This window comes from Mustela erminea, chromosome 10, assembly GCF_009829155.1.
Source record: "Mustela erminea isolate mMusErm1 chromosome 10, mMusErm1.Pri, whole genome shotgun sequence".
NCBI classification, from domain to species: Eukaryota; Metazoa; Chordata; class Mammalia; order Carnivora; family Mustelidae; genus Mustela; species Mustela erminea.
In genome coordinates this window covers 6,692,732-6,717,215 of record NC_045623.1, presented here as the reverse complement: position 1 = coordinate 6,717,215, position 24,484 = coordinate 6,692,732, and the positions used below count along the sequence as shown (strand labels likewise).

The 24,484-nt window shown below is 41.4% G+C and overlaps 1 protein-coding gene across 8 annotated transcripts in view; it reads left to right on the top strand.

Moving 5' to 3' along the window:
- PDE4DIP (phosphodiesterase 4D interacting protein) overlaps window positions 1–24,484 on the top strand; it is a 217,967-nt gene that overhangs the window by 10,953 nt on the left and 182,530 nt on the right. The window contains exon 1 of one of the 8 annotated variants that reach the window (XM_032361291.1): window positions 21,085–21,487. The exons of the other annotated variants lie outside the window; for them this stretch is intronic. Within the exon in view, the coding sequence (XP_032217182.1) occupies window positions 21,468–21,487 (20 nt within the window). The 5' untranslated portion in view covers window positions 21,085–21,467. Of the gene's footprint in view, window positions 1–21,084; window positions 21,488–24,484 lie in introns of those variants that run through there. 8 annotated transcript variants of the gene reach the window in all.

The following is a 24,484-nucleotide window of genomic DNA, read 5'->3' as shown; positions in this document are numbered from 1 at the left end:
TTGTAGAACTGGTGATGTAAAGAAAAGAAGTAGCTGTATGAACCTTTGGAGGACTAAGCCTTGGGAAGATAAGCAATGAGATAATAATACTTTTCTAAATTGGATCAGCATCATTTGACCTGCCATGGACATGAGTTTAAAATGTTTTTTTGGCCCTGTTCCTGCAATGTGGCGATTCCATTTATATTTTAGCAAATGCAGCTACCATGGGTTATATCTCCAGTGCCCATTGTGGTTTATAAATCCTAATATTTTCATTAATCTGAAAGGAAAATCTTTTAACTTTGAAGGATACCCAAGAGATCTTTATTACACTTTAGAATTTGAAAATGCCCTGAAATTTGTCCTTTAAAAACTTTTCTGTACTTTTTCTGTACTATAAGATTCTTTGAGGTGTTATTCCGTGATTAAATCTCCAGCTTAATAGAAATGATACTTAAATGTTAAAGAACCAACTTTAGTTAATACCAGTATGACATTAAGAAAATGTGAAGATATAAACTTTTTTTTTTTTTTTGCCTATTTGCTGGAGTGAAGTAAGATATAAAGTAAAGAAAAAGTCCTAAAGCTTTCCAAAATGGAAAATTAATTTTAAGTATATAATCATGTTCTTATCTCCTATTACTGATACTGTTTTTGTGTAAATGAATACTGCTGCTACCTGTAAACTCTCTTCAGACAATAATCAAAGGCTCATTTTGTTTCTCTTGTCTCTGGGATCACTGTCTATGTTGCCTGATCACCAGTGCCTAAAAATCATTGTTTAATATATTGTTTGATTTTTTAGTTATTTCAGTCGAGAGTGAGGGGCAATAAATATGACTTCATGCTGTTACTTCATGCTGTCTGGAAGTAGCAGTATCTCTTTAGGTATCTTTCAGATTAGTAGTTTTCAACCCTGACTACACATTAGAATTACCTGTGGTTGGGGAGGAAGTTTTAAAAATGGATGTACAAGCTCTATTCCAGAGCAATTCAATAAGATTCTTTTAGATTGAGGGGTGCCTGGGTGGCTCAGTTGGTTAAGCAACTGCCTTCGGCTCAGGTCATGGTCCTGGAGTCCCAGGATTGAGTTCTGAATCAGGGAGTCTGCTTCTCCCTCTGACCGCACCCCCCACCCCATGCTCGCTCGCTCTCTCTCTCTCAAGTAAATAAATAAAATCTTAAAAAAAAAAAAGATTCTTTTAGATTGAGACCCTAGCATCAGTATGCCTTAAAAACACTGATTTTTCTCATGTACAGCAGGGTTAAAGAACACTAGATTTAAAAAAAAACTATTGCATTTAGGGACCTGGGCAGCTCAGTTGGTTAAGCCTCCGACTCTCCATTTTGGCTCAGGTCACGATCTCAGGGTTGCGAGATCGAGCCCCACATTGGGCTCCACACTGTGCTTGAAGCCTGCTTAAGATGCTCTCTTCCTCTCCCTCTGCCCATCCCCCCAGCTAACACACACACACACACACACTCTCTCTCTCTCTCTCTCCTTCTAAAAAAAAAAAAAAAGGAAGAAAGAAAAAAAAAGAACTATTGCATTTATAAACAATTCTGAAAGATGTTTGTGTTCTGTCACTCCAACCAAGACATGTGGTTGGGGGGCAGTTTGGTGCTATAGAAACTTTTAAAGCAGAAAACTGTCATATTTAGATCTTTGCTTTAGAATTGTAAGTGTAAAATAATAATAATAATAATAAAATTAAAAAAAACAGAATTGTAAGTGTGACAACTGTATGGTAGATGGGGTTAGGTGGGTTGAGTGAAGACACAGGGCATCATTGAGAAGCTACTCAGGGTCAGAAGCAATGATGGCCTGTCTGACCTTGGGCAGTGGTAGTGAGGAAGATGAAGAAGGGATGCATTTGAGAATTTCTAAAGTAGAATTGGTAGGACTTGCTGATCAAAAGGGAGGAAACAAGAGTTACTCTTAAATTTCTAGGTCATCATGGCAGGAATAATAATATTATTAACTGAAATAGATAATATGGTAGGAGAAGCAGGTATCAGGGAAATGAATTACTCCAGTTTGGGACATCCAAAAGGAGGTGACTTGTAGAACCATCTCTGACGTTTAAGTTTTTCTGAGCCTTAGGAGAGAGAAAACATTCAGAAGCAAATCTTCTGAATGTGCTGTGTGATTTTTACTCTTTTATTTGATGTAGGTTAATATTAAAATCTATTTACATTTCTTGTAAATGCATCAGTTAACATTACAATCAAGTAGATGTAGATGACAAGGTCAAGGATTTTTGCAAAGATTTGTTAATGCCTTTTTTTTTTTTTTTTTTGCCTTTGGGGACATTCATTTCTCCCCTTTATGGACAATAACCCTATATTTCTTTTAGAGAATTACCTTTTTCCCATTGTTTATTAAAGGAAAAGGCAATTAACATCTCCTAACTACATGATGCTGACGAGACCCAGACTAGGACAATCTGACTCTTCATAAGATCACGTCTTCAGTGAAGCCACATAATGTGGAAAAATGGCTAGAACCAGGTATTCCCTGGGTCCTTATTGTTTCTTCTGTCCTTTCTGAGCCTATTCTTTCGAGTCTTCAACCTTCCCTTTGATTCTGGGGGACTTCCCTTCCAGTAATCTTTTTTTAAAGGAAAAACAAAACAAACAAAAAAAACAGGGTCCTGGGTGGCTCTCTCAGTTTAGCATCTGCCTTTGGCTCAGATCATGACCCAGCCCCTTGTGGGGCTCCCTGCTCAGCGGGGAGTCTGCTTCTCCCTCTCCCTCTGCTGCTCCCCCTGCTTATGCTCTCTGGCTCTCTCTATGTCTCTGTCAAGTGAATACATAAAAATCTTTAAAAAAATAAATTTAATTTAGCCAAAATTGGCCCATTCATCTTTTCAAAAAAGTATGTCTGGAATTCCAGGAATACTTTTGGGTTTTGGAAGAGAATGAAGAGCAAGGTTACCAGATAAAGGCTCCACCCTCACAAGCTGAAGTCTAATGAAGTCGTAGGAATGGTGAGGAGATACACAGTAAACAAGTGAATATAAATACAACAAAGTGATTTCTCAAGGAAAAATTTAAAAAATCATTAATTGGTGAGGGATCGAGCAAGTGGTAAGAGAACTGCCATTGTGAACCCCTAAGTCCAAAGAAGCTGGGGGTGTTTGAGGAACACAAGGAAGACCAGAGCAGCAGAAGCATGCTGAACAGAGGGAGAGTGGCAGGGGATGAAGGCAAGAGGTGAGCTGAGATCTTGTAGGCCATGGTAGGAAGGTGGTTTTATTCTAAGGACATTGGGAAAGCATCGTAGGGTTTGAAGCATAAGCATAATGTGATCTGGAAAATGTTTAAAAATACCCCTCTGCTATTGTAGAAGAGACTTTAGGAGGCCCAGAGCGGAAGCAGAGGAGGCTGCTTTGAAGATTGTTGCAGGAAGTAGACCAAAGATGAGATAGCGGTGATTCATATTGTGGTGGTAGCAGTCAGGCTGGCAATAAGTGAACAGGGTCAAATTAAGTTTTGGAAGTAGAGCCAACAGAATTCGATGGTGTGTTGGATGAGGGGAATGAAGTTTAAAAAGGAGGTATCGCAGAGTACCTGGGTGGCTCAGTTGGTTAAGTGTCTGCCTTTTGCTCAGATCATGATCCCAGGGTCCTGGTATCTCGATTCCCACATCGGGCTCCCTGCTCAGTGGGGAGCCTGCTTCTCCCACCCCTCTGCCTGTTGTCCCCACCCCCCAACTTGTGCTCTCTTTCTGTGTCAAATAAATGGATAAAACTTTTAAAAAAATCTTTAAAAATTTTTGTTTAAAAAAAAAAGGAGATATCATAGACCTTTTTAAAAAGAATAATTTAAACCTAAAATTGCTCTAAGAAAATTAAGTCTATTTAAACAAAAAAAATTTTTATGTTGATGAAAGAAAAGATTAGTTTTCCCCCATGGTGTCAGGAATTAGTTCGGAGATAGGCATACACTTGACTCAAACAGGATTCTTTGGGGGCCTCCTGAAAGACACAGCCTCTCTTCTAATGCATGAGAGCCTCAGAGAGAATGTTGGGTCTCCTGGCAGGTAATTCACTACCTTGCACATGCTGAAAATAAAACCAGAACAGAAAACGATGGAGATGGAGGAAGACAACTTCACTGTTGGAGTCTCTGGATTAAGCTGTATTTGAAACTTCTGGTTGAAGTTTTTTGCTTAATCTTAATTGAAGTTTTTCCTCCACTCGTTATGGGGGTGGCAGTGGTTAGGTGATGTGGGACAGGGATGGAGTTCTCTTCAACCACGAGGACTCTGGATGGTAGAAAAAATACCTTCGCAGAGGAGTGCATACGATGACCAGATGGAGAGCCTCATAAATAAAGGGGATTAATACTAGATCTCACAAGAGTTCTGAACAGAATTCTGTGAGTTAGATTTTGATCACCGACATTCATGGCAGCTGCAGTATCATTGTTATGATTATTGTGTATATAATTTACGTCTCTAATAATTTTTATCACTCACTTGCTACATGGCAAACCATATCTGAAGTAATTTATCAGCATAATCTCATTTAGTCCTCAGTACAACTCTGTGAGAAAGATATTATTATATCCCCGTTTTTTATAGAAAGTTTAAATACTGAGACACCATGACACAGTGAGAAAATGGTAGAAGGGCTGCTTAACTAGGTGCTCAATGTATGTTTCATTTGCATTGCTGTAATTATTTTTGTCCATCTTGCTTTTAAAATGTTTATTTTCAGTGACCCTAGATTTTCTTTTTCTTCAAAAACAAACCAAAACAATAACAAAAAGCCTTTGCTAGAGTTTTGACAAAAATGGTCTGGTTTCCAAATTAGCATAAGTGTAAAATGTCATCTGTTTTGATATAATAAACTCCATTATTAACATTTGACCTTGTGAGGATTTGCTTTCTAATTCATATGGTAGAAGTCCTGAAAGCATGGAGAAATGAAGGACCTGTTTAAAACAAAAAGGAGCATACCTGGACGTGACTGAAAATCTATCAAAAAAGCATCAGAGTTCCATATTCAGGTTAATAAAAGTGGGTGAATTGTACATTTCAAGGGAGAATCTGGGACACTGTTCAAATAACAAAGACTTAAAGCAAACTGGGCTCCCTGCCCAGAACAATAGGCACATGAATTCACAGAGCGGGGTGGGGAGGGCATTTTGTCCACTGTGTGTGTCATTCAACTGTACAACATTAGCTCACAGAAAGTGGAACCAATAAGAGAAATGTCAACATGAACCAGTGACCTTTGTGTACAAACAGAAACAGGACCATATTTTAGCATCCTTGTCTCCATAATAGTCAAATCTGCATAGCATCTTTTTGCCTTCTTGTTATGTAAATCTTGTGACTTTGGAATCTCCAACTGCAACTCAAATGTACAGCTTTATTATAATCTCACCAAGAAAGGTTTTCATGGGGGCACCTGGGTGGCTCAGCCGGTTAAGTGTCTGCCTGTTTTCGGCTCATGTCATGAGCTAGGGTTCTTGGGATCCAGCACCTGCATAGGGCTCCCTGCTCAGCGGAAAGTGTGCCTCTTCCTTTGATCCTCCCTGCCCCCCACCCCTGCTGTGTGCTCTCGCTCTCTCTCTCCAATAAAATAAAGTAAAATAAAATTAAATAAAAAGGTTTTTATGAATTGCATCTATCTTCTAAAAGAAAAAAAATATTCTTCGTCATAATTAAAAGCACATTCTGGAAAGAGAATGCTTAGGCAATGTATTATACAGAATGGTCTTATACAAGTACTATTTATTGCTCCCTTAATTTTCACCATAAATCTAGGTCCTACTGTGCAGCCTTAAATAAGTGCTCCAAGAAAAATAACTTCTTTGTGAATGGGAGGGCTGGGTCTCTAACTCTGTAGCATCACCTTGGATTGAGGGTAAGTTTAGGAGTCTGTGTATCAGTTGTCCATTGCTGCATAGCAAATTACCTCAAAACTTAGTGGCTGTGATGGTGAATTGTATGTGTCAACTTGACTGTCACTTCCTGGGGTGCCCAGATATTTGGTGAAACATTATTCCTGGGTGAGTTGGTGAGGTATTTCCAGAAGAGATTAGCAATTAAAATTGGCAGATTGAGTAAGGCAGATTGCCTTCTCCACTGTAACTGGGCACCATCCAATTCCTTGAGGGCTTAAATAGAACAAAAAGACGGAGGTAGGGAGAATTTGCTCCCCCTTCCTGAGTGCAGGAGTGGGCACCCTGGGTTTTATACCATGGGCACCCTGGTTCTGAGAACAGCATCAGTTTTTCTGGGTCTTCAGCTTCTAGACAGCAGATAATGGGATTTCCCAGGCTCCACAGCTGCATGAGCCAACCCCTTATAGTAAATCTGTTTCCAATACCAAGAGTGTGATTACCAGGGATCCGTAGGGGCTACCCTAGAAAGTGCCTACACATTGTACATCCATTAAAGAAACTCCTGGACATTAGAGGAACACCAGGATTTATTCCTTTCCTTCCTTCCTTCCTTTTTTTTTTTTTTTTTTAAATATTTTATTTATTTATTTGACAGAGATCACAAGTAGGCAGAGAGGCAGGCGGGGAGAGAGAGGAGGAAGCAGGCTCCCCGCTAAGCAGAGAGCCCGATGTGGGGCTCGATCCCAGGACCCTGGGATTATGACCTGAGTCGAAGGCAGAGGCTTTAACCCACTGAGCCACCCAGGTGCCCCTCTTCCTTCCTTTTGTAATGAGGCCTATTACAAATCAAGCACAAAAAAAGAAAGGATGAATGGAACCAGAGCTGAGGCCAAAGACTATACCAAGCTATTTCCATCTGTATCCACAGTATAAAAAACATCAAACTCTGCTTGCTCAGTCAGCCCTCCAAGCATTCCTGGAAGACATTGCCAGCAAGGACTGCTTCTGGCTATCTTCTTGGATGGCTTAAGGGTTGAGGAGGTCAATGTCTGGACAGTGTAACCTGTTTGCAGCACAAGAGGTACACTGATCGGAAAGCTCTGCCTTAGACAAACTATTGGGAAACCACCTTGTATTTTTGAAATTTATTTTTATTTTTTATTTAATTTTTCTATTTTTAAAGATTTTATTTATTTGAGAGAGACAGCAAGTGAGAGAGAGAGAGAGCATGAGCTGGTGGGGGTGGCAGAGGGAGAAGCAGGCTTCCTACTGAGTGGAATCCTGATGTGGGGCTCCATCCCAGGACCCTGAGATCATGACCTGAACCAAAGGCAGACGTTTAACTGACTGAGTCATCCAGGCACCCCAGGAGACCATCCTGTGTATGTAGTTTATAGTGATGGTTCCCACAACCAACCACTATTTGTTTATCAAAGTTGGACCAAGAAAAGATCTTAACTGGTGTATACATTGTCTCTCCTATGTATTACCATGTAGCAGTACTTGCCACCGAATTGGAGTACGTTTCTAACATAAATCAGCAAAACAGGGCTCATCCTAGTCAGAGCTTAATAGAGCCAGAAACTGGGGGCATATATGCCTTTAAAATAACTATTAATAATGTTGCTTATGTTATTAATAAAACTAATAACTCTGGATTTTTAAATTCAAAGTTTCCATAATTATTTTTCAGTATTGCATCATTTCACTTTTGAAGTAATACTTAAACTTTTATACTTTGAAGGATTGACAGAATTGCCACCTATAAAACATATAAGAAGATTTTTCACTCCAAATTGCACTTAGAAAACTTGCCTGTATTTGAAGGTGAGTGTTCCGATAGTAACACGCATCTAAGTAGCACACTCTATTTGTATCACGGATGGTAGGCTCATCCGATATTATGGTACCCACGTAAACACAAGTTCAGGGTGCAAGAAACCACACGAAGTCAGTGTTCAGCTATTAGGTTTTCTAAAACCGAAGCCAGCTGGCAGATTTTGGCTCACTGGCAATGCTGAAGTTTGGTGCATCTCTCAATTTTTTACCCTCTTTCTACTCTTCTGGTTTGACACAGAGGCTAGTTTTTCTTGGCCTTCACCTTAGCTCTTCAGTGGCTGCAACTTTTTTCACTCTTCCTTGTTTCAGGGAGACCTTAAAAGCCTTTTGCGTCTTTTAAGACTTTTGTGTATCTTACCTCCCTTCCGTCTCAGCTGGCCCCCAGGACATCCTTTCCCTGTCTTCTCAGGACTTGGTCTGTTCTCATCTGCTAGGCAGAAATTGGATGTCATGGAAGACCAGGATGAGGGCCCAGTTCCTGAAAATAAAGATGTCAGAAACTGAGGTAGACACCTGGGGCTCTGCATTCAACTGGACTGGGTCCTTACAACAGTACACTGGGTTATACTTCAGTAAGAGAACACGGGACACTGAGTCTGGCCTGAGGTGAAGGGACTGTCAAGAGCCTGGCAAATGGGTCAGCTCTTCAGGCTGAGGTTCTGAGCTGTGATTCCCCTGACTTGTCCAGAGGGTGGATTAAGAAAAAGGTAGCACAAAGGACTCAAGTTTCGAAGGGCGGACTGATCCTGTGAGACAGATTTAGGTACAGAGGCAGAAAGCAGGCCTCGGGTGCCCCACCGCTAGGAACCAGGCAAGTCCTGAAGGGATATGCAAATGCCTAGGGCCTGCAGACAACCAGGCAGGTAACATAAATGAGTGCAGCAGGTCAGGTGTAAGACCATATGGGGTTGTGTTGGTGACTGTGAGTACCTGGAGCAGGGATGACCCATCTAAGGGCCAGCCTACATCTGTGAGCACAGTTCTATAAGGTTCTGCCAGCAAGGGGGACCTCTAGATGGTTAGCACTAGCACAAGGTCAGGTTCATGGTCTTATGGCCAGGCAGCTCTTGCCAAAGGAGAGACTCCCGTCTGATGAAATCTCCTAAGCAGCTGAATACAGTAGAACCTGCATGGAGGATATAGCATGGCTACTTTGATTTCCAGAGCCAAGTATAGCCCAAATTATAGGAAGGCTAATGGTGAAGTGGATTTCACCTTTGAGTTGAATGGATAGGTGCTACAAACTGAGAGTTCGGGCTCAGGGTTTTCTTCAAAGGCCAGGTTCTTGAAATTTGCATTCTCGTGTAATTGCCTTAGCAGCAATTTGTAAGATAAATTGTTCTTTTTACCCTCTCCCACCATCTCCCCTTCCCACCCTCTTCAGCATCTTCCCAGTGCCCTATAAATCACAGTAACTTGCCTTTGAGCCTTGCAGCTGCTTGGGAAGGAGTTTGGGAGGAGGTTGGATAGTCAATATTGCCTTGTGGTATCTTCAAGGTGCCACTAATATGTGGCAGTTCATGATACACAGAGAGCTCTTGCCAACAAGGTCAGCAGAATGCCACACTAGAGAATACCAGCAGACGCATCTAAGAATTTGGCTTTTGTCACACCATGTGGGATGAGTAACCAGGGCCCCGACCAAAGGGCAAGTAAGGCACTCACTCCCCAGGTCTTGCAAGTGCAGAGACAGATCCTGCCTTTACTTAAAATTTTGATATTTCATTCATCATGGATTTTTCACAATAATTTTGTTTTTGAAAAATATTGCCATAAGATGGGCACCTGGGTGGCTCAGTGGGTTAGGCCTCTGCCTTCGGCTTGGGTCATGATCTCAGGGTCCTGGGGTCAAGCCCTGCATTGGGCTCTCTGCTTGGTGGGGAGCCTGTTTCCTCCTCTCTCTCTCTGCCTACTTGTGATCTCTCTCTGTCAAATAAATAAATAGAATCTTTTAAAAAAAATATTGCCGTAAGATATCAGTTATCTTGATTACTGAATCTTTGGTGTCCCTCAAATTTTGCACCACAGCTAAGATGGTGCCCTTCTCCCCTTACCTGAGGCCCAGTCTTGAACACCTTCACAGTTGAATCAAAAGCTTGATGGAGCACCTGGGTGACTCAGTCAGTTAAACATCTGACTCTTGATTTCAGCTCAGGTCATGATCTCAGGGTCCTGGGATCAAGCCCTGCTGTTGGGCTCTGTGTTCAGCAAGGAGTCTGCTTGAGATTCCCTTTCTCTCTCTGCTCCTCCCTTCACTCCTGCTCTCTCCATCTCTCTCTAAAACAAAATAAAATAGTCTTTAAAAAAAAGAAAAGCTTGGACTCTAAAAAACGATCTGAGGGGTTTGAAGTGGCGGGTGGGTGGGAGGTTGGGGTACCAGGTGGTGGGTATTATAGAGGGCACAGTTTGCATGGAGCACTGGGTGTGGTGAAAAAATAATGAATACTGTTATGCCGAAAATAAATAAAAAATAAATTTAAAAAAAAAGAAAGAAAAGAAAAGCTTGAATCAGCACCAGGATCATCTGGCTTTGGTTTTTCCCTCTATCTCCTGAGAACTTACCAAAGCCAATAAATATAGGATGCAATCATTCTTCTCTGTATATCACAACTTCCACTTTAGAGCCAGCTAGTATTTCTGTGTCTGTTGCTGTATCACAAACCTAGCCTAAAATGGGGATACTTTCATCTCATAAAAGATTATTTTAGTTAAAATGAATCATAGTGGTTGAACTACGCAAGTGTGGGACTTCGCGAGGGTGAAAGACTATTGAAGTATGCTAATTTTTTTGTCTAGGATTGCCAGATGTTTGATACTGAAATCCACAGCTCAGTATTTCGGCTTCTTATATGCTAAAATAGAAATTAAGACAAAGTGAATACACACATGTGGAGCTTTTCTCATTAAAATTTTTTCTTGTTTATGTGAGTCTTTCTGAGGCTACTTGTCAGTATGCATGAATCCTTGCCAGCTGGAAGACAGGACAAAACAGCTGTTCAAAATTGGCGAGAAATTGGCTTCCAGTAATTCTAAGTGTAGGAGAGGGAATTTATCTTTCTTGTATATTTACCTTTGTCCTGGGAGTGATTACTTTGATGAGCCCCATTAGTTGTGCAGATTTGAGCCAGAAATCTACCAGGGATAGCTCCTGATATTAGTTAAGTAATTCAGTACAAATAATTCAGATTCTATTTAATAGTGACAAAAGTGGACCTGGGAGAGGTGATGTATTCTTTTACATAATCACAATAATTTAATGATTTTAATTATTCTTAGGCGATGCACACTGAAATATAGGGGTCTGCATCTTACTTTCAAATGGTTCATCAATAATTGTGTGTGTGTGTGTGTGTGTAGAGAGAGGGGGAAAGAAATGTGGCAAAATGTTAGTGACTGGTGAATCAAATGAAGAATTTACAGGACTTCACTGTACTATTTTTGCAGCTTTTTCATATATATAAAATTTTTACATTTTTGGGACCCCTGGGTGGCTCAGTCGGTTAATCGTCTGCCTTCAGCTCAGGTCATGATCCCAGGGTTCTGGGATTGAGCTCCTTGCTCAGCAGGGAGCCTGCTTCTCCCTCTGCCTGCTGCTTCCCCTGCTTGTGCTCTCTCTTTATTTTTCTGACAAATAAATAAATAAAATCTTTAAAAATAAATAAAATAAAATTTTTACATTTTTTCAAGATGGCAAGTTTTAAAAACTGATTTATGTTCTTAATAAACAAATCTATGTATATACTTATATATAAATGAAAATATATATACATATATATGAAGCATAACACTGAATTTTTTTAACTTTATATATAATATCTATATATCCTTAGGTCCAATCTGTAGAGGGAACAAAATACCAGGGATTTTCAGTGTCTGCCAGAATTTTAAATCCAGAGAAATCCATCTTGGTCGATCTGAGGACAAGCTAGTAGGTGGCATGATACAAGAAACAAAAGCAGAGACCATAGCTGGCTGGCTGCCTTCTCCTAAGCAATATGTTTTCTAATTCAGAATCTAACCCAAGCTCTAAGCCAGGATCATGAGCTGTGTTTAGTTATCATCTCTATGGGTCTTTGGAAAGGCGTGGATTTCCTGAAACATGCTCCCTGGCCTCGGACTGGAAGTGCTTGTCCCTTTGCTGGAAAATGACTCAAGTTTTAGTGACGGTGCAATTTTCATAAGTGCCTTCAAAGCTATTTGTCAATTTATTCCAATACTGTTTCGGGTTCCAAAAATTTATTTATTAACGCTCACATCAATCACTTTAATTTTTAAGGCCCAGTTTCTATGTTTAAAGCAAGGAGAGTTATCCATGTAATTTCACACACATTCCTCCTCACTGTTCCTAGAAATTTGCATACCACAGTTCTTGCATGATTCCCCCTCCCCCAGCATCAGATACACATAAATAGTGGGTGTTGAAAGAATGAGGGGGTTTGTAGGAGTAAATTACCACCAGCTGTCTGAAGGCTTGGTCATAATTTCTTTCCTTGTGGTTTTTGTTACAGCTGACAGACAAGGCTAACTAATGACTGAGACTGATCTGAATAAACACACACACACACACACACACACACACAGTCCTCAAGACAGGGGAAGAAGGTTGGGAGACAAAGGGAAGAATGCATGATGGAGGAAATAGCCACTTTTCCCCCCTAGTTCTCCAGCCAGGGAGTGAAGGAAGCAACTTATCCAACTTCCTTGTCAGTGCTTTGGTCTCATACGATAAATCAGAGAGCTGAGAAATGGAAAATCTGGGTCACTGGCCTAGCCCTAGAGTGCAATTTGGAGCAGAACTGAAATTAAAATTCACAACTCCTATGGGGGGTTGGAATCCTGCCTGGTATGCAAACATTAATGAAAAACAGCTATGATTTACTGGATGCTTAAAATGTGCTGGGCAATGAATTAAACACTTGTCATATATTACCTCACTCTGTTCTCACAACTACCCTATTAGGTAGTTATTATGATTAACCTTATTTTACAAACAAGGAAGTTAAAGCATAGAGTTTGACTTGTCAAAATCACAGGGCTAGAAACTGATGGGGGAGGGGAGATTTTCAAATCTCCTTGATTCTAGAGTTAGGAATCTAAAGTTGTGACGCCTGTCAGTGACAGGCTTTTCCAGATGAAGGGGACCCCAAGCAGCCAGTCAGGGGAGGCTGAGACTATTTCTTCTACCAGTGAAAATTTATTAAAAAAAAAATTTATTTATTTGAGAGAGAGAGAGCACTCATGTGCAAGTATGAGGCAGGGGAGGGGCAGAGTGAGAGGGAGAAGCAGGATCTCCACTGAGTAGGGAGCTGGACGAGGGACTCTCTATCCTGGGACCCTGAGATCATGACCTGAGCTGAAGGCAGACGCTTATCTGACTTAACCACCCAGGTGCTCATACCAGTGAAAATTTAAATTTTTAAATAAAAGCACTGCAATCCTAATGTATGATAAAGTTTTGAATTACTAGCATCCTTCAGGACTTGACTCAGATGCTACCACTCTTATGAAACCTTTTCTAATCATATTTAATTAATCACACTTTAAGTTTCTCTTTGTACCATTACTATAGCACTTTGGACAATCTGATTTTGTATTATTGTTCAATCAATGCCTGCCTAATTTCCCACGCTAGATTTTAAACACATAGCACAATGCCTAACATGTGCTCTGTACATGTTTGGGGAACTAATAATGTTGAATTGAGTGAGCTAAAGTAACCAAATTGTCCCAGAGTTTTGTCAGCCCGTGGGAGTAAATTAAGTCCCACGAGCATTAGCTACTTCTGAACTTGCACCTGTTCCTTCTGGAGAGGAAGTCTTGCTCGAAGTCCCCCTACCGCGCACAAGTATTTCTGCTTATCCGAAGGGTTGTTTCCCAGTATCTCATAAAGCCCTCCTGGTTCCGATCCCTGATGCTCTGAGGTAGAGCTGTGGCTTTGCCTACTACACATAGTCCTAGAGTCACACACCCCCTATCCCTGCCCCTGGCAACTGAAGGGCACATCTTCTAATTCATACACGTGCAACGTTTTCTGTCCAGGTTACCTGCATGGTCTGGGAAACCAGGCACATCCACCCCAGCCTCAGTTCTGCCCATTTAGGTTGCTGTGTTTCACTAATAATACAAATAATGGGATTTGAATTTGTGAAGTCACTTGGACAATTTTTCACATGAAACTCCAGTTTTATCATACCTGGGACCCTGCTTCTGACCAGGCTGTCAGTCTCTCTAAGGCCCCAATTCCTCCTTTATAAAAGAAGGGTTGCTTTGCTGGGATGCTCTCTTAACATTGTTTGGCTTCTCCTTATCACACTTACCACCATTTGTCATATTGTAGATAATTTTTCGTTTATTCTTTACCTATGCAAGTAGACTGTAAACTCCATGAAAACAGGGTCTTTTCTGTTTGTATGTTTGTTTTACTGCGGTGCCTTCATATACAGAAGAGTGTCTGACACACAGTGGTTCTCAGTGTTGGTTTTTTTTGAATGAATGAATAATGTATCAGAATTATTGTGCACATTTTAAGGCATTGCTCTAATTCTTGGTTTCTGCATAACGAGGTACTTCAGAACTTCATGGCTTACGACAACAACTGTTTTATTATACCTTGTGATTTTGTGGGTTGGGAATTTGAATAAGACTCTGCTGAGCAATTTATCTGTACCTTGTGGTGTGGACTGGGTCACTTGGTGGTATTTGGCTGAAGGCTGCTCTGGGGGCCCCAGAACAAAATCACTTACTTCAGTCATAGAATGTGCGTGATGCCTGCTGCCTTCACGGGGGCTGCTGGTCTTGGGGTGGTCTTGGGGTCCCTTGGGGTCCCTCCTCAGGGTAGTCAGATTTCTTTCATGGTTGCTCAGGATCTCAAGAGGTACAGGTGGAAGACTTATTACCCCACCTCAGAATTTACGGCCTAGCACCGTGTTCTCTTGGTCAAGCCATTCACTAAAACCATCCCAGATTGAAGGGGAGGAGAATTAGATCCCACCTTGTAATGGAAGAAGTAACAAAGAATTTTCCACTACCCTTAATATACCACAGTCCTGCACCTTTTGGTCACAAATGTTACCACATGCATAACTCCTTCCCTCCCAAAGTTCCCCCAAATTTCATAACATTTACTGAAGCAGCTGAGAAATCCAGAATCTTACCATGTAAATCAAGTTCAGGAGATGAGGTTTCTAGGGTATATAGCTCCTTGAGTTCGGTTCCTTTTTATCTGAAGACCTCTTGGCCTGCCTTCTGGGGTTTTGGTTTCAATTCTTTGAGTTATTCTTCTTTTTCCATAAGAAAAAGTCCTTATTTGCAGTTGGGTGACTTTCTCAACTTGTTTACTCTCGTTGGCAGATTAAGGGTCCAAAAACATTGTTTCATTCTGTCCTGTCTTAATCCCTTTCAGTCCATGCTGGTACAATTTTCGTAAAAACATCGAAGGCATCTTTTGTACTAATTATAATTAACTCCTCTAGGCAAAAGCTATGCCCACATTTCATTCCGGAACAAGCTCTGCTCTACCTTGGGCATCTGTGAGGCTGCTGTGAGACAAAGGGCCCTTCAGATTCTTAGAAGCTTCTTTGTCTAGTAGAGAGGCACACCCTCAAAATTCTTACAGGCCTTTTTGTGTAACTGAAATGATACATGAGGCACCTTAAATATTTTGAGGTACTAACCATGGGTCTAACAGTCACATCTTGGATTTGGTTTTTTTGCCCTGAAACTACTTGTTAATTTGAAAACTTTTGCTATCTGGAGAGATTCAGGTAAGAGGCAGCTTAATTTTTGAACATAGCAAGTCCTGACTCTATATTTCCCCTAAAGTCTGCTTAAAAACTGCATTTTTAACCCAGCTTTTTCTATCCCAACCCAGCTTTTTCTATCCATACCTTGTCATATGTGGTTACAAAAAGCCAGTTAAGCACTTTTAAAATTCTGTTTAGAAATTTCCTTGGCCAGATCCACCCATTCATTAAGGATATTTTCTTTTTTCCACATTCCCCAAAGTGGCTAAATTTCTGCCATGACATAACACAGGTCATTTTTTTTTTTTTAAGCCCCTAGTATTTTCTTCACTGTCTGCAGTTTCCGTAGTAGTTCCCTCAGTGCCCTTCCAGCTTTCACTGTCTCCATAAGGCCTTTCTAGGTTCTGCTGTATCCAGGTCTCAAAATCATTGCCACTTGTTTTACGTTTTTGTTATAGCAATACCCCATTTACAGGGACTAAACTGTCTTGGTTAGCTACTCCCCCTTAGTAAACTACTCCAAAACTTATGGCTTAACACAAGAAAATCATGTTTTTATATCTCATGATTTGGGGGTCAGTAATCCTAGCATGACTCAGCAGGGCAAATCTCCATATAGCCAGAGTCGGGGCTGCTCATTAGGGCCAGTAGATGATGGGACTGATCTTGAAGCTCCAACACTTCATTCACATGCCTGGCACCTTTATGGTAAATGCCAGGTGGCAGGTTCAGTTAGGCACCTCCCTTTCTCTGTGTAGGCTCGGGGCCTCTCTCCACAAGGTTTTGAAAGAAGACGTCATCTATTTCCATTCTGACCTCAGTTTTTATTTTCTAATTGGTTGGGTTCTTCTTACCAGCTTGTCTCCCTCTTTTTAAAAAAATTTTATTTATTTATTTGTCAGAGAGAGAACAAGAGAGCATAAGCAAGGGAAGTGCAGCAGGCAGAGGGAGAGAAGGAAGCCCAGTCAATGCAGGACTCCATCCCACAACTCTGGGATCACCACCTGAGCCAAAGGCAGGCACTTAATTGACTGAGCCACCCAGGTATCCCCAGGCATATCTTAACTCAGTTAAAAGACCCTGCAGGTGGGACACCTACAAGGCTTCTTAATGACTTAACCTTGCAAGTTCCAGAACATCTCTTACTACTACACTCTATCAGTCAAGTAAATCTCCAAGGCAGACCCAGATTAAAGGGAGGAGAATTAGATCCCATCTCTCAATGGAAGAAGGAGGAAAGAATTCCTGGCCATCTTTAAGTGCCACAGACACTCTCATCCTTAATTTTGGAATGATTCCTCCCTGTCTGGAAAGGGCATTTAAAAACAAAGACATAAAACCGCAAGGTTAGAGAGATGGATGTGGAGTGATGAGGGACAGAGGGGACATCTGTTGACTGACCAAGTCAGCTGCATCAACTGCAACGATCACTGGAGTGAAAGAGTCACACACAGAGTGTCCTCTTACCTAAGTCTCAGTGACTTCTGGGTGTCAGAATTAGGGGAGCAGTGTGCATAGTGAGTGGGTGGGTGTGACATTCTGGAGTGAAGCTGTTTTACATCTCAGCTTTGTGAAGGGAGGCAGTATATTCATCTCCCTGTGCTCCACGTTAGTCATTTACAAAACAGAGGTAACTAGAGCCCAGCTCGTCAGGTTTTGGGGAAGATGAAAGGAGTCAGTAGCTATAGCACTCTTAGAATCTGGAGAAAGTATGTGAGGCATGTTTATGCGATCCATAATCTTCTGTAACTCAAAATGGAAGTAAGAAATGTGTCAAGGTAGGCAAGGCTACACTGCAGTTATTATTTCCAAATCTCAGTAACTTAATACAACAAAAATGTATTTCTTGGTCAGTCCACTTGTTCAGTTTGGGCCAGTAGGAACCCTTGGATCATCAGAATCACTCAGAGACCCAAGTGGATAAACGCTTCTTCTTGACACCTCTTAATCTTCAAAGGTCCATACAAGTGTGGAAACTGACAGTTGCTGATTGTGTACTGACAATTGATTGTGTAAGTTTTTAAAACTTTTACATTCTGCTTAGAAGTGGACACTTGAGACTTCCTTTCATATTTCAGTGACCAAAACAAGTTACCTTTCATTGACCAAAAGCCACACCTAACTTTAAATGGGGTGGGGAAGGGTGAAGTGACCATTCATGCACCAGGAGAAAAGTTGAACAAAAAGCCAGAAAGCACAGCATACAGGGACTGGGAGATTGTAAACTGCATTATTGTTCTATAGCTACTCACCTTCCTGCAGTCTGTGGGCAGAGTGCACTTTTCTGCACCAATGACTTTGGATTTGGCCATGTAACTTACTTTGGGGAATGAAATATTACAGAAAGGGCAAGATCCCAGTTCTGAGAGCAGACATTAAGAGTCTGTGCCAACTCTCCTACAACCTATCTCTTCTGCAACCTACCATGGGAAGAATGTTCCCCAGGTAGCCACTGCTTCTTCAGTGTGGGTCCTGAAATGAGAGCTACTTGGAATAGTCTTGAACCCATGCTCAACCAATCCATCCCTGAAGTCCAGATCCTTGAGTAAGGAGTGGATGTTTGCGGTATGATACTGAAATTTAGGAGGTCTTTGTTAAACAGCATTGTTGCAACAAAAAGATGACTAATACAATGACAACACAACAGGATTTTAGAATGACTAGCTACTAGAGATAATGGTTTGCAAGAAAGCCCATGAAAGGGGCTCTTGGGGGCTCAGTCAATTAAGCATCTGACTCTTGATCTCAGCTCAGGTCTTGATCTCAGGGTCATGAGTTGGAGGACTGTGTTGGGCTCTGCTCTGGGCTTGGAGCCTACTTTTAAAAAAAAAGAAAGAAAGCCTATGAAAGAGGATTTTACTAGTTAGTATTCTAAGAAATATAAAGTAAAATGATATTATGTTTAATTAGTTATATACCATATAGATTAGCATAGATACATATATATATATAACTATTAAATAATTTCTTACATATTAAAGAGAACAGTTAAAGTGATAAATCCTAGTTTTACTCAGGCTGTGTAAAATGATAAATTTGGAAAGTCCTTTCTTTCTTTTTTTTTTTGAAAGTCCTTTCTTTTTAAAGATTTTACTTTATTTTTTAAAAATGTATTTATTTATTTTAGAGAGAGGGAAAGAGAGAGCAGGGGAGAGGGGCAGAGGGAGAGAATCCTAAGCAGACTCCCCACCAAGCACGGAGAGTTGGTGGGGAGTCTGTCCTACAACCCTGAGATCATGACCCAAGCCAAAACCCAGAGTCAGAAGCTCAACCAACTGAGCCACCCAGGAGCCCCAAAGATTTTATTTTTTAAGTAATTTCTACACCCAATGTGGGGCTTGAATTTACGACCCCAAGATTAAGAGTCATATACTCAACTTACTGAGCCAGCCAGGCATCCCTGGAAAGTGCTTTTATCCTCACATTCCTTTGTCTTAAGAAGTTATCCTAGGGAAACAATTCAAAAGAATAAAATAATGGAGGCATTGTTTATGAGTCTAATATTAGAAACAGTGTAACTATTTCTAATAGAAATAGTTACTGTTAATAGTAACAAAATATTATTAAGTAAACTATCGTTTTATCATTACTACATAGTATTATACAATATTAGGATAGTAAATAATAAAAACACTCTCTAACAACATGGACAGATCTAATAATGAGAAAGGAGGGCATAAATTTATGTCTAGGCTGTAATTATAATTATAGAAATAAATACATAATATGTGCAGATAGTGAGGAAATGGGGTGTAGAGAAATTTAAAGTTGTGTTGGCAGAGTGGATATATAGCTGATTTTTTTTTTTTTTACAATCTAACACAAAAACTTTGTTCTTTTGCAATAATTATAATCCAGAAAACAACAATGAAATCCCTTTACAAGAATATATTCTTGGGTGTGTAAGAAAGAGTCGGTGTTTTGGGTTAAAAGATACATTTTAAAGAGACCGGAAAGAAATTTCAACAAATGTTTAACATTGATTGTCTCTGGGTATTATGGGTAGTTTACTTTCTATATACTTCTTTTTGTATTTTTCAACTGTTTACAAAGAATGTACTATGCTTTGTAAAAGAAACTGCCGTATTTTCTTGCCTCACTTCTGAAACCCCATAGTTCATCCAGTTAATGCTATCACTTCTTGGATGCAGTGTATGTCTTGCTGTAAATACAGTTCCTCTCCAGACTCAGTAGCCCGTAATTTGATTTGAGACAAAACTAAATATAGCACCAACTTTGGTATGGAGGGTGGAAATCTGACTCTTCTCACCCTTTTTTGCTTGTTGTGTTTGCAGTACTAGACTCTTTTCAAGACAAGTGGCCTGTAAGCCTTGTCACAGGTCAAACTGGGCCTTAATATGTTTCCTAGAAACATGCTAAGCTCAGGAACAGTGTGGCCTTAGATCCAAGCTTAGTGCTTGGGTTCGGGAATTCTAGATTAAGGGCCCATTAGACGGTTCCTCTGAACCCGCAGATGTTTTATTATTATACTGCCCTCCGCACCCCTCTTCTGTGCTGATAACTAGAGGAAATCAAAACATAGTAAGCTCAATGACAGCTCCAGGAATATGGGTTCCGTACAGTTTCGCCAATTCTCAGGCATGCTGGGCCCTTCCTGAGTTAGTCCTAGGTATCCTAGGATACCTAAAAGAATCAGTTCTCTGTAGAGACATCTTGTTGGCTTTATTTTCAGAAATTTAGAGAGTAACTATCCAGGGTCACACCATGGAGAAGATAACCTGTATCAGAGCCTTAGCAGAGACTTTGAGCTATCATTTATGAAATAAGTATAACTAAACCAACATTGCCACATGTGGGCACTATAAAGCTTTCTGCAAATTAAAAAAGGTCATTGGTAACACTAATAATAACGGTGATCATGTCACTTAATAAAAAGGTTTTATTTTAGAGCTAAGAAGGGGCTTGGGGCTGTAAGCCCTTTAATTATAGCATGTCTGACTTGTTTAAACCTCATCACATAAATAGATGGTACAGAGTCTCAGGCAGTGCCGTCATCAAAGGGCCCTTTTCCATGATCTTAGAATAATTAAGGAGGAGATTCTAGCCCTGTCGGCTACTGTCTTGAAACTTTTCTAGAGTTCTGGGAAGTTCAGGACCCCTCTGCCCTCCTCTGAAGCTAGAGCCCAGCTGCCTCTGTGCTTGGGAGACTCAAGGTAGAACAGTATAAAATCAGGGGCTGGCCGAGATGGAGGCTGCTAATAAGGCTGCAAGGTTCCGTTAGGATGCTGCTTCCCATTCCGAGGAAGGTTCCTGTCCCCCAATCAATTCTGAGACTGACGTGTCAGATCTCTAGGAAAATATCATCATGGCCAATGACCATCTAGTGTTGTGCATCTGCCTTCAGCCAGGACTGCCACCTCCGACCCTCCTAGAGCCCAGCTCTGGTGCCGGGTTTACCTGTGGGTGGGGTCGTGCAGGCACACAAGAGGATCTTCGCTCCAAATTCTACCGACAGTTAGTTGTTTTTTGTTTTGTTTTGTTCTGTTTTTACAGCGCCCTCAGTGGGACGGGGGAGGAACAGAGGCGCTCTGTCCAGCGCCCTGGGAGCCCTCTGCCCTTCCGCCACCATCACCGCGGCGGGGAGGCGTGTCACCTGGGCTGGCTGCCGGGAGCCCCTCCTCCGCCCGCGGTTGACAGCTCAGCTGGCTCGGAGCAACTCGTGCCAGCCAGTCGTGTCTCAGCCTGGGAGTGTGTGCGCGCCCTGCCGGGCCGCCTCGGGCCCCAGTTCCCCAAACAGCTCCGGGCGCCTCTCAGCTGGGCTCCGCGTCCCGCTTCCTACCGAGAACAGTCCCTCCCTTGTTGCCTGTCGCCCCGTTAGCTGGAGGGAGGTTCGGCCACGTCAAATCGGTCTTCTCAAAATACAGGGAGCCGAGCCCTCTCTTCGCCAACACAGAAAGAAGAAGCTGGGGAGGGAAAAGCTGCCGCTCTTTGCACTGGAGATTCGTGGGCAAGGGTTCTCGTTTTCCCAGGCTGCTTCCACTCCCGGGTGAGGAGCGCCCTGAGAGTAAGGGAAGCGCCTGGAAAATGGAGCAGACGTGGATGAGGTAGGTGAGCTGCTGCTTTCTCCCCGCATTCCGGATACGCCCACCGCGCCCCCCACCCCCGCGCCCTTAAGGAGAGGTCGCCCCTCACCTAGGGGCCTGGGATATCTTCTCTTCTTTAAAAAATACCCTTCTAATTCCAACTTCTCTCGATCCTTCCGCACATGTTCTGTTCTCTGGCGTTTTCCTTGCTGAATGCGTCTCTCTTCCACCTAGTCTTGATAGTAAAAATACCCAGTGGGGCTTACCTGGAAGTTTTTGTAGAAATGGTTCTCTGTCTTTTCGCTGTTCCACAGATGAGAGAGATTGGCGTAAGTCATTCTTCAGAGATACCTAGGATTTCAGATACCTTGAAAATATCAGATTCCTCCTCCTCACCCTGCCACGTTTTCCTTAGCCTCATCCTCCAACAGTCACACAAAAGGCAAAGCCCTGAGTGAGCAGAGCCCAGCATTGCTCATCTCCAGAGTCTCCAGTTGGAGTGACTTTGGAGAAGGAAGAAGGAAGAAAGAGACCACGGTGCCCTTCGTTGCCCAGGCTTTGTTGAGACCCCGGTGGCAGTGAGGTTTTAGGTCAGAGTTTGAGGATGCCCAGCTGAATTTTGTTTTCTCCTTCCCCTAGTCCTTCCCCTCAGTGTGCTTTAAAACAGACCCATTCAGGGATAAAAGATAATGTGTTAGGACAAAGACTTCATTTTTGCCAGTGGGAGGGTGGATGGAGAGGCTGTATTCCAGAGGTGTCTCTATAATCGATATCACTCCACCTCCAGGATTTAGCTTTGGAGATTGGAGTGAGGCCAAATATGTGTTGACTCCTAAGAGAAGGCAGACTATACAGACACAGAAAGGAAATTAGGCCGTGTGAAAAAGATCTGAAGGAGTTCAGCTGATTGTTCAACAGAAGTGATCTACAGCGTGTCAGTTTTTAAAAAATGGAAGCTTTGGGTGTGTTGGTTGACACATGCTTTCTAGATTTACAAATAGTGATTCTACTTTTTGCTCTTTTCTGCTCTTCTGAGGCCTCTCCTACAGAGCAGTGCTCTGTTGTGGGCAACACTAGATAGAGAAGTGCAATCAAGAGACAGCAGGGGACTGAAGACCACACCTTGGGGGGTCACCAAAGTATCTGTGGTTCTTTAGTCTGAGGAAGTGAAGACGGGGCTGGGGTAGTGGTGGATATGGTGGTTTCCTTCAAATATTTGAAGAGCAATTGGTGGGAGTGGGACTGGATGGATTTGGAATCCCTTAGGAGGACAGAATACATTATGGAGGAGGCAAGTTATGGCTTTGTGTAAGGGAAAAGCTTTTTTTCTTTCTTTTTTTATTTTTTAAGATTTTTATTTATTTGACAGAAAGAGAGAGAGAGAGAGAGATCACAAGTAGGCAGAGCAGCAGGCAGTGAGAGAGGGAAGCAGGCTCCCTGCTGAGCAGAGAGTCCAATGTGGGGCTCTATCCCAGGACCCTGAGACCATGACCTGAGCTGAAGGCAGAGGCTTAACCCACCGAGCAACCCAGGCGCCCTAGGGAAAAACGTTCTAACAAGTGACCTACCTGGTACTAAATCGATTCTGGTCCCTGACATTATTTGAGCAGAGGCTAGATGACCACTTGATGGTAACAAGAGTGAGCAGTGTTGTTCACTGTATCTTTAAAAAAAAAAAAAAAAGATTATTTTTTTTCTGAATTGTATATTTACATGTGTATTTAGACTTCAGATAAATTCAGAAATAATTTAGAAAACCACAAATAATATGTTCATTGTTCTATTAATGTCACAAACTGAGTATATCCATATTTTAGACATTCATATCAAAAAGAGGACATAACCAGCACCCCGAAGCCCTCGTGACCCAAGAATAACCATTATCCTAATTTCTCACACCATAGATCAGTTTTGCCTGGCTTTGACCCCTTATGTCAGTGAAATTATCCACTGTGTACTCTTGTATATCTGGCTTCTTTCATTCCATCTGATGCCTGTGGGATTCTCCCATATTGTTGTGTGTAGTTGTAGTCCATTCATCCTTGCTTCTGTGTGGGATTCTATTGTGTGTAAATATATCAAATTTATTTATCCAGTCAATTGTTAATGAGCATTTGGGCAATTTCTGGTTTGGAGCTATTACAAATAGGTTGTTATCTATGAACATTCTTGGGCATGTCTTTTGGTGAACATATGTACATATTGCTGTTGGGGAAATGCGTAGACGTAAAATTTCTGAGTAATAGGAAATGCATGTTCAGCTTCAGTAGATACTGCCAAATAGTTTTCTAAAGTGGTTATAAAGAGGATAGACAATGGACTGAGATATAGTGAAAAAGTGCTCCACATCACTAGTCATCAGGGAAATGCAAATTAGAACCACAGTGCCATACACTGTATACCTACTCAAATAGCCGAAATGAAAAAGACAGAAAATACCAAATGTTGGTGAGGTGGAAGAATCAGGATGTTCTTTTTTTTTTTTTTTTTTTTTTTTTTGGGTTTTTTTGCTATTACTCACAGTGAGAAATGTATTTACATTACAACCAGGCATACTCCCATGTATAAATGAAACAAGAGTATCACCTTACTTTGTGTTTTGTACTCTGATCTTTTCTGCCCTGCTCCTTTTCTTCAAAAAAGAGAAAATGCTAGTGTAACTCAATTTACTTCACCGCCTAGTGGATCATAGATGGAAAAATCCTATAATCATATATCATAACTGATGTCTCAGATGTTTCCTAACGCACAGTTAAGATCAGTTCCTAACCATTTATTTTAAATGTGAAAACCCACTACAGGCAAAGCACTGTGCTAAATGCTAAGGGTGAAGCAGTGAATGAGACTGGGCTTCTGCCTTCCAACATTGTACTTTCTCATTGCCTATAATTCTAAGAGAGGCTAAAGCAGACATATGTGTGAGAGCACAGGGGAGAAGCACAACTTGAGAAATTCAAAGAGTAAATATTAAGTGTAAAGCAACTGTTTATGAGGCTTGCATCCATTAACTTGTGTGCT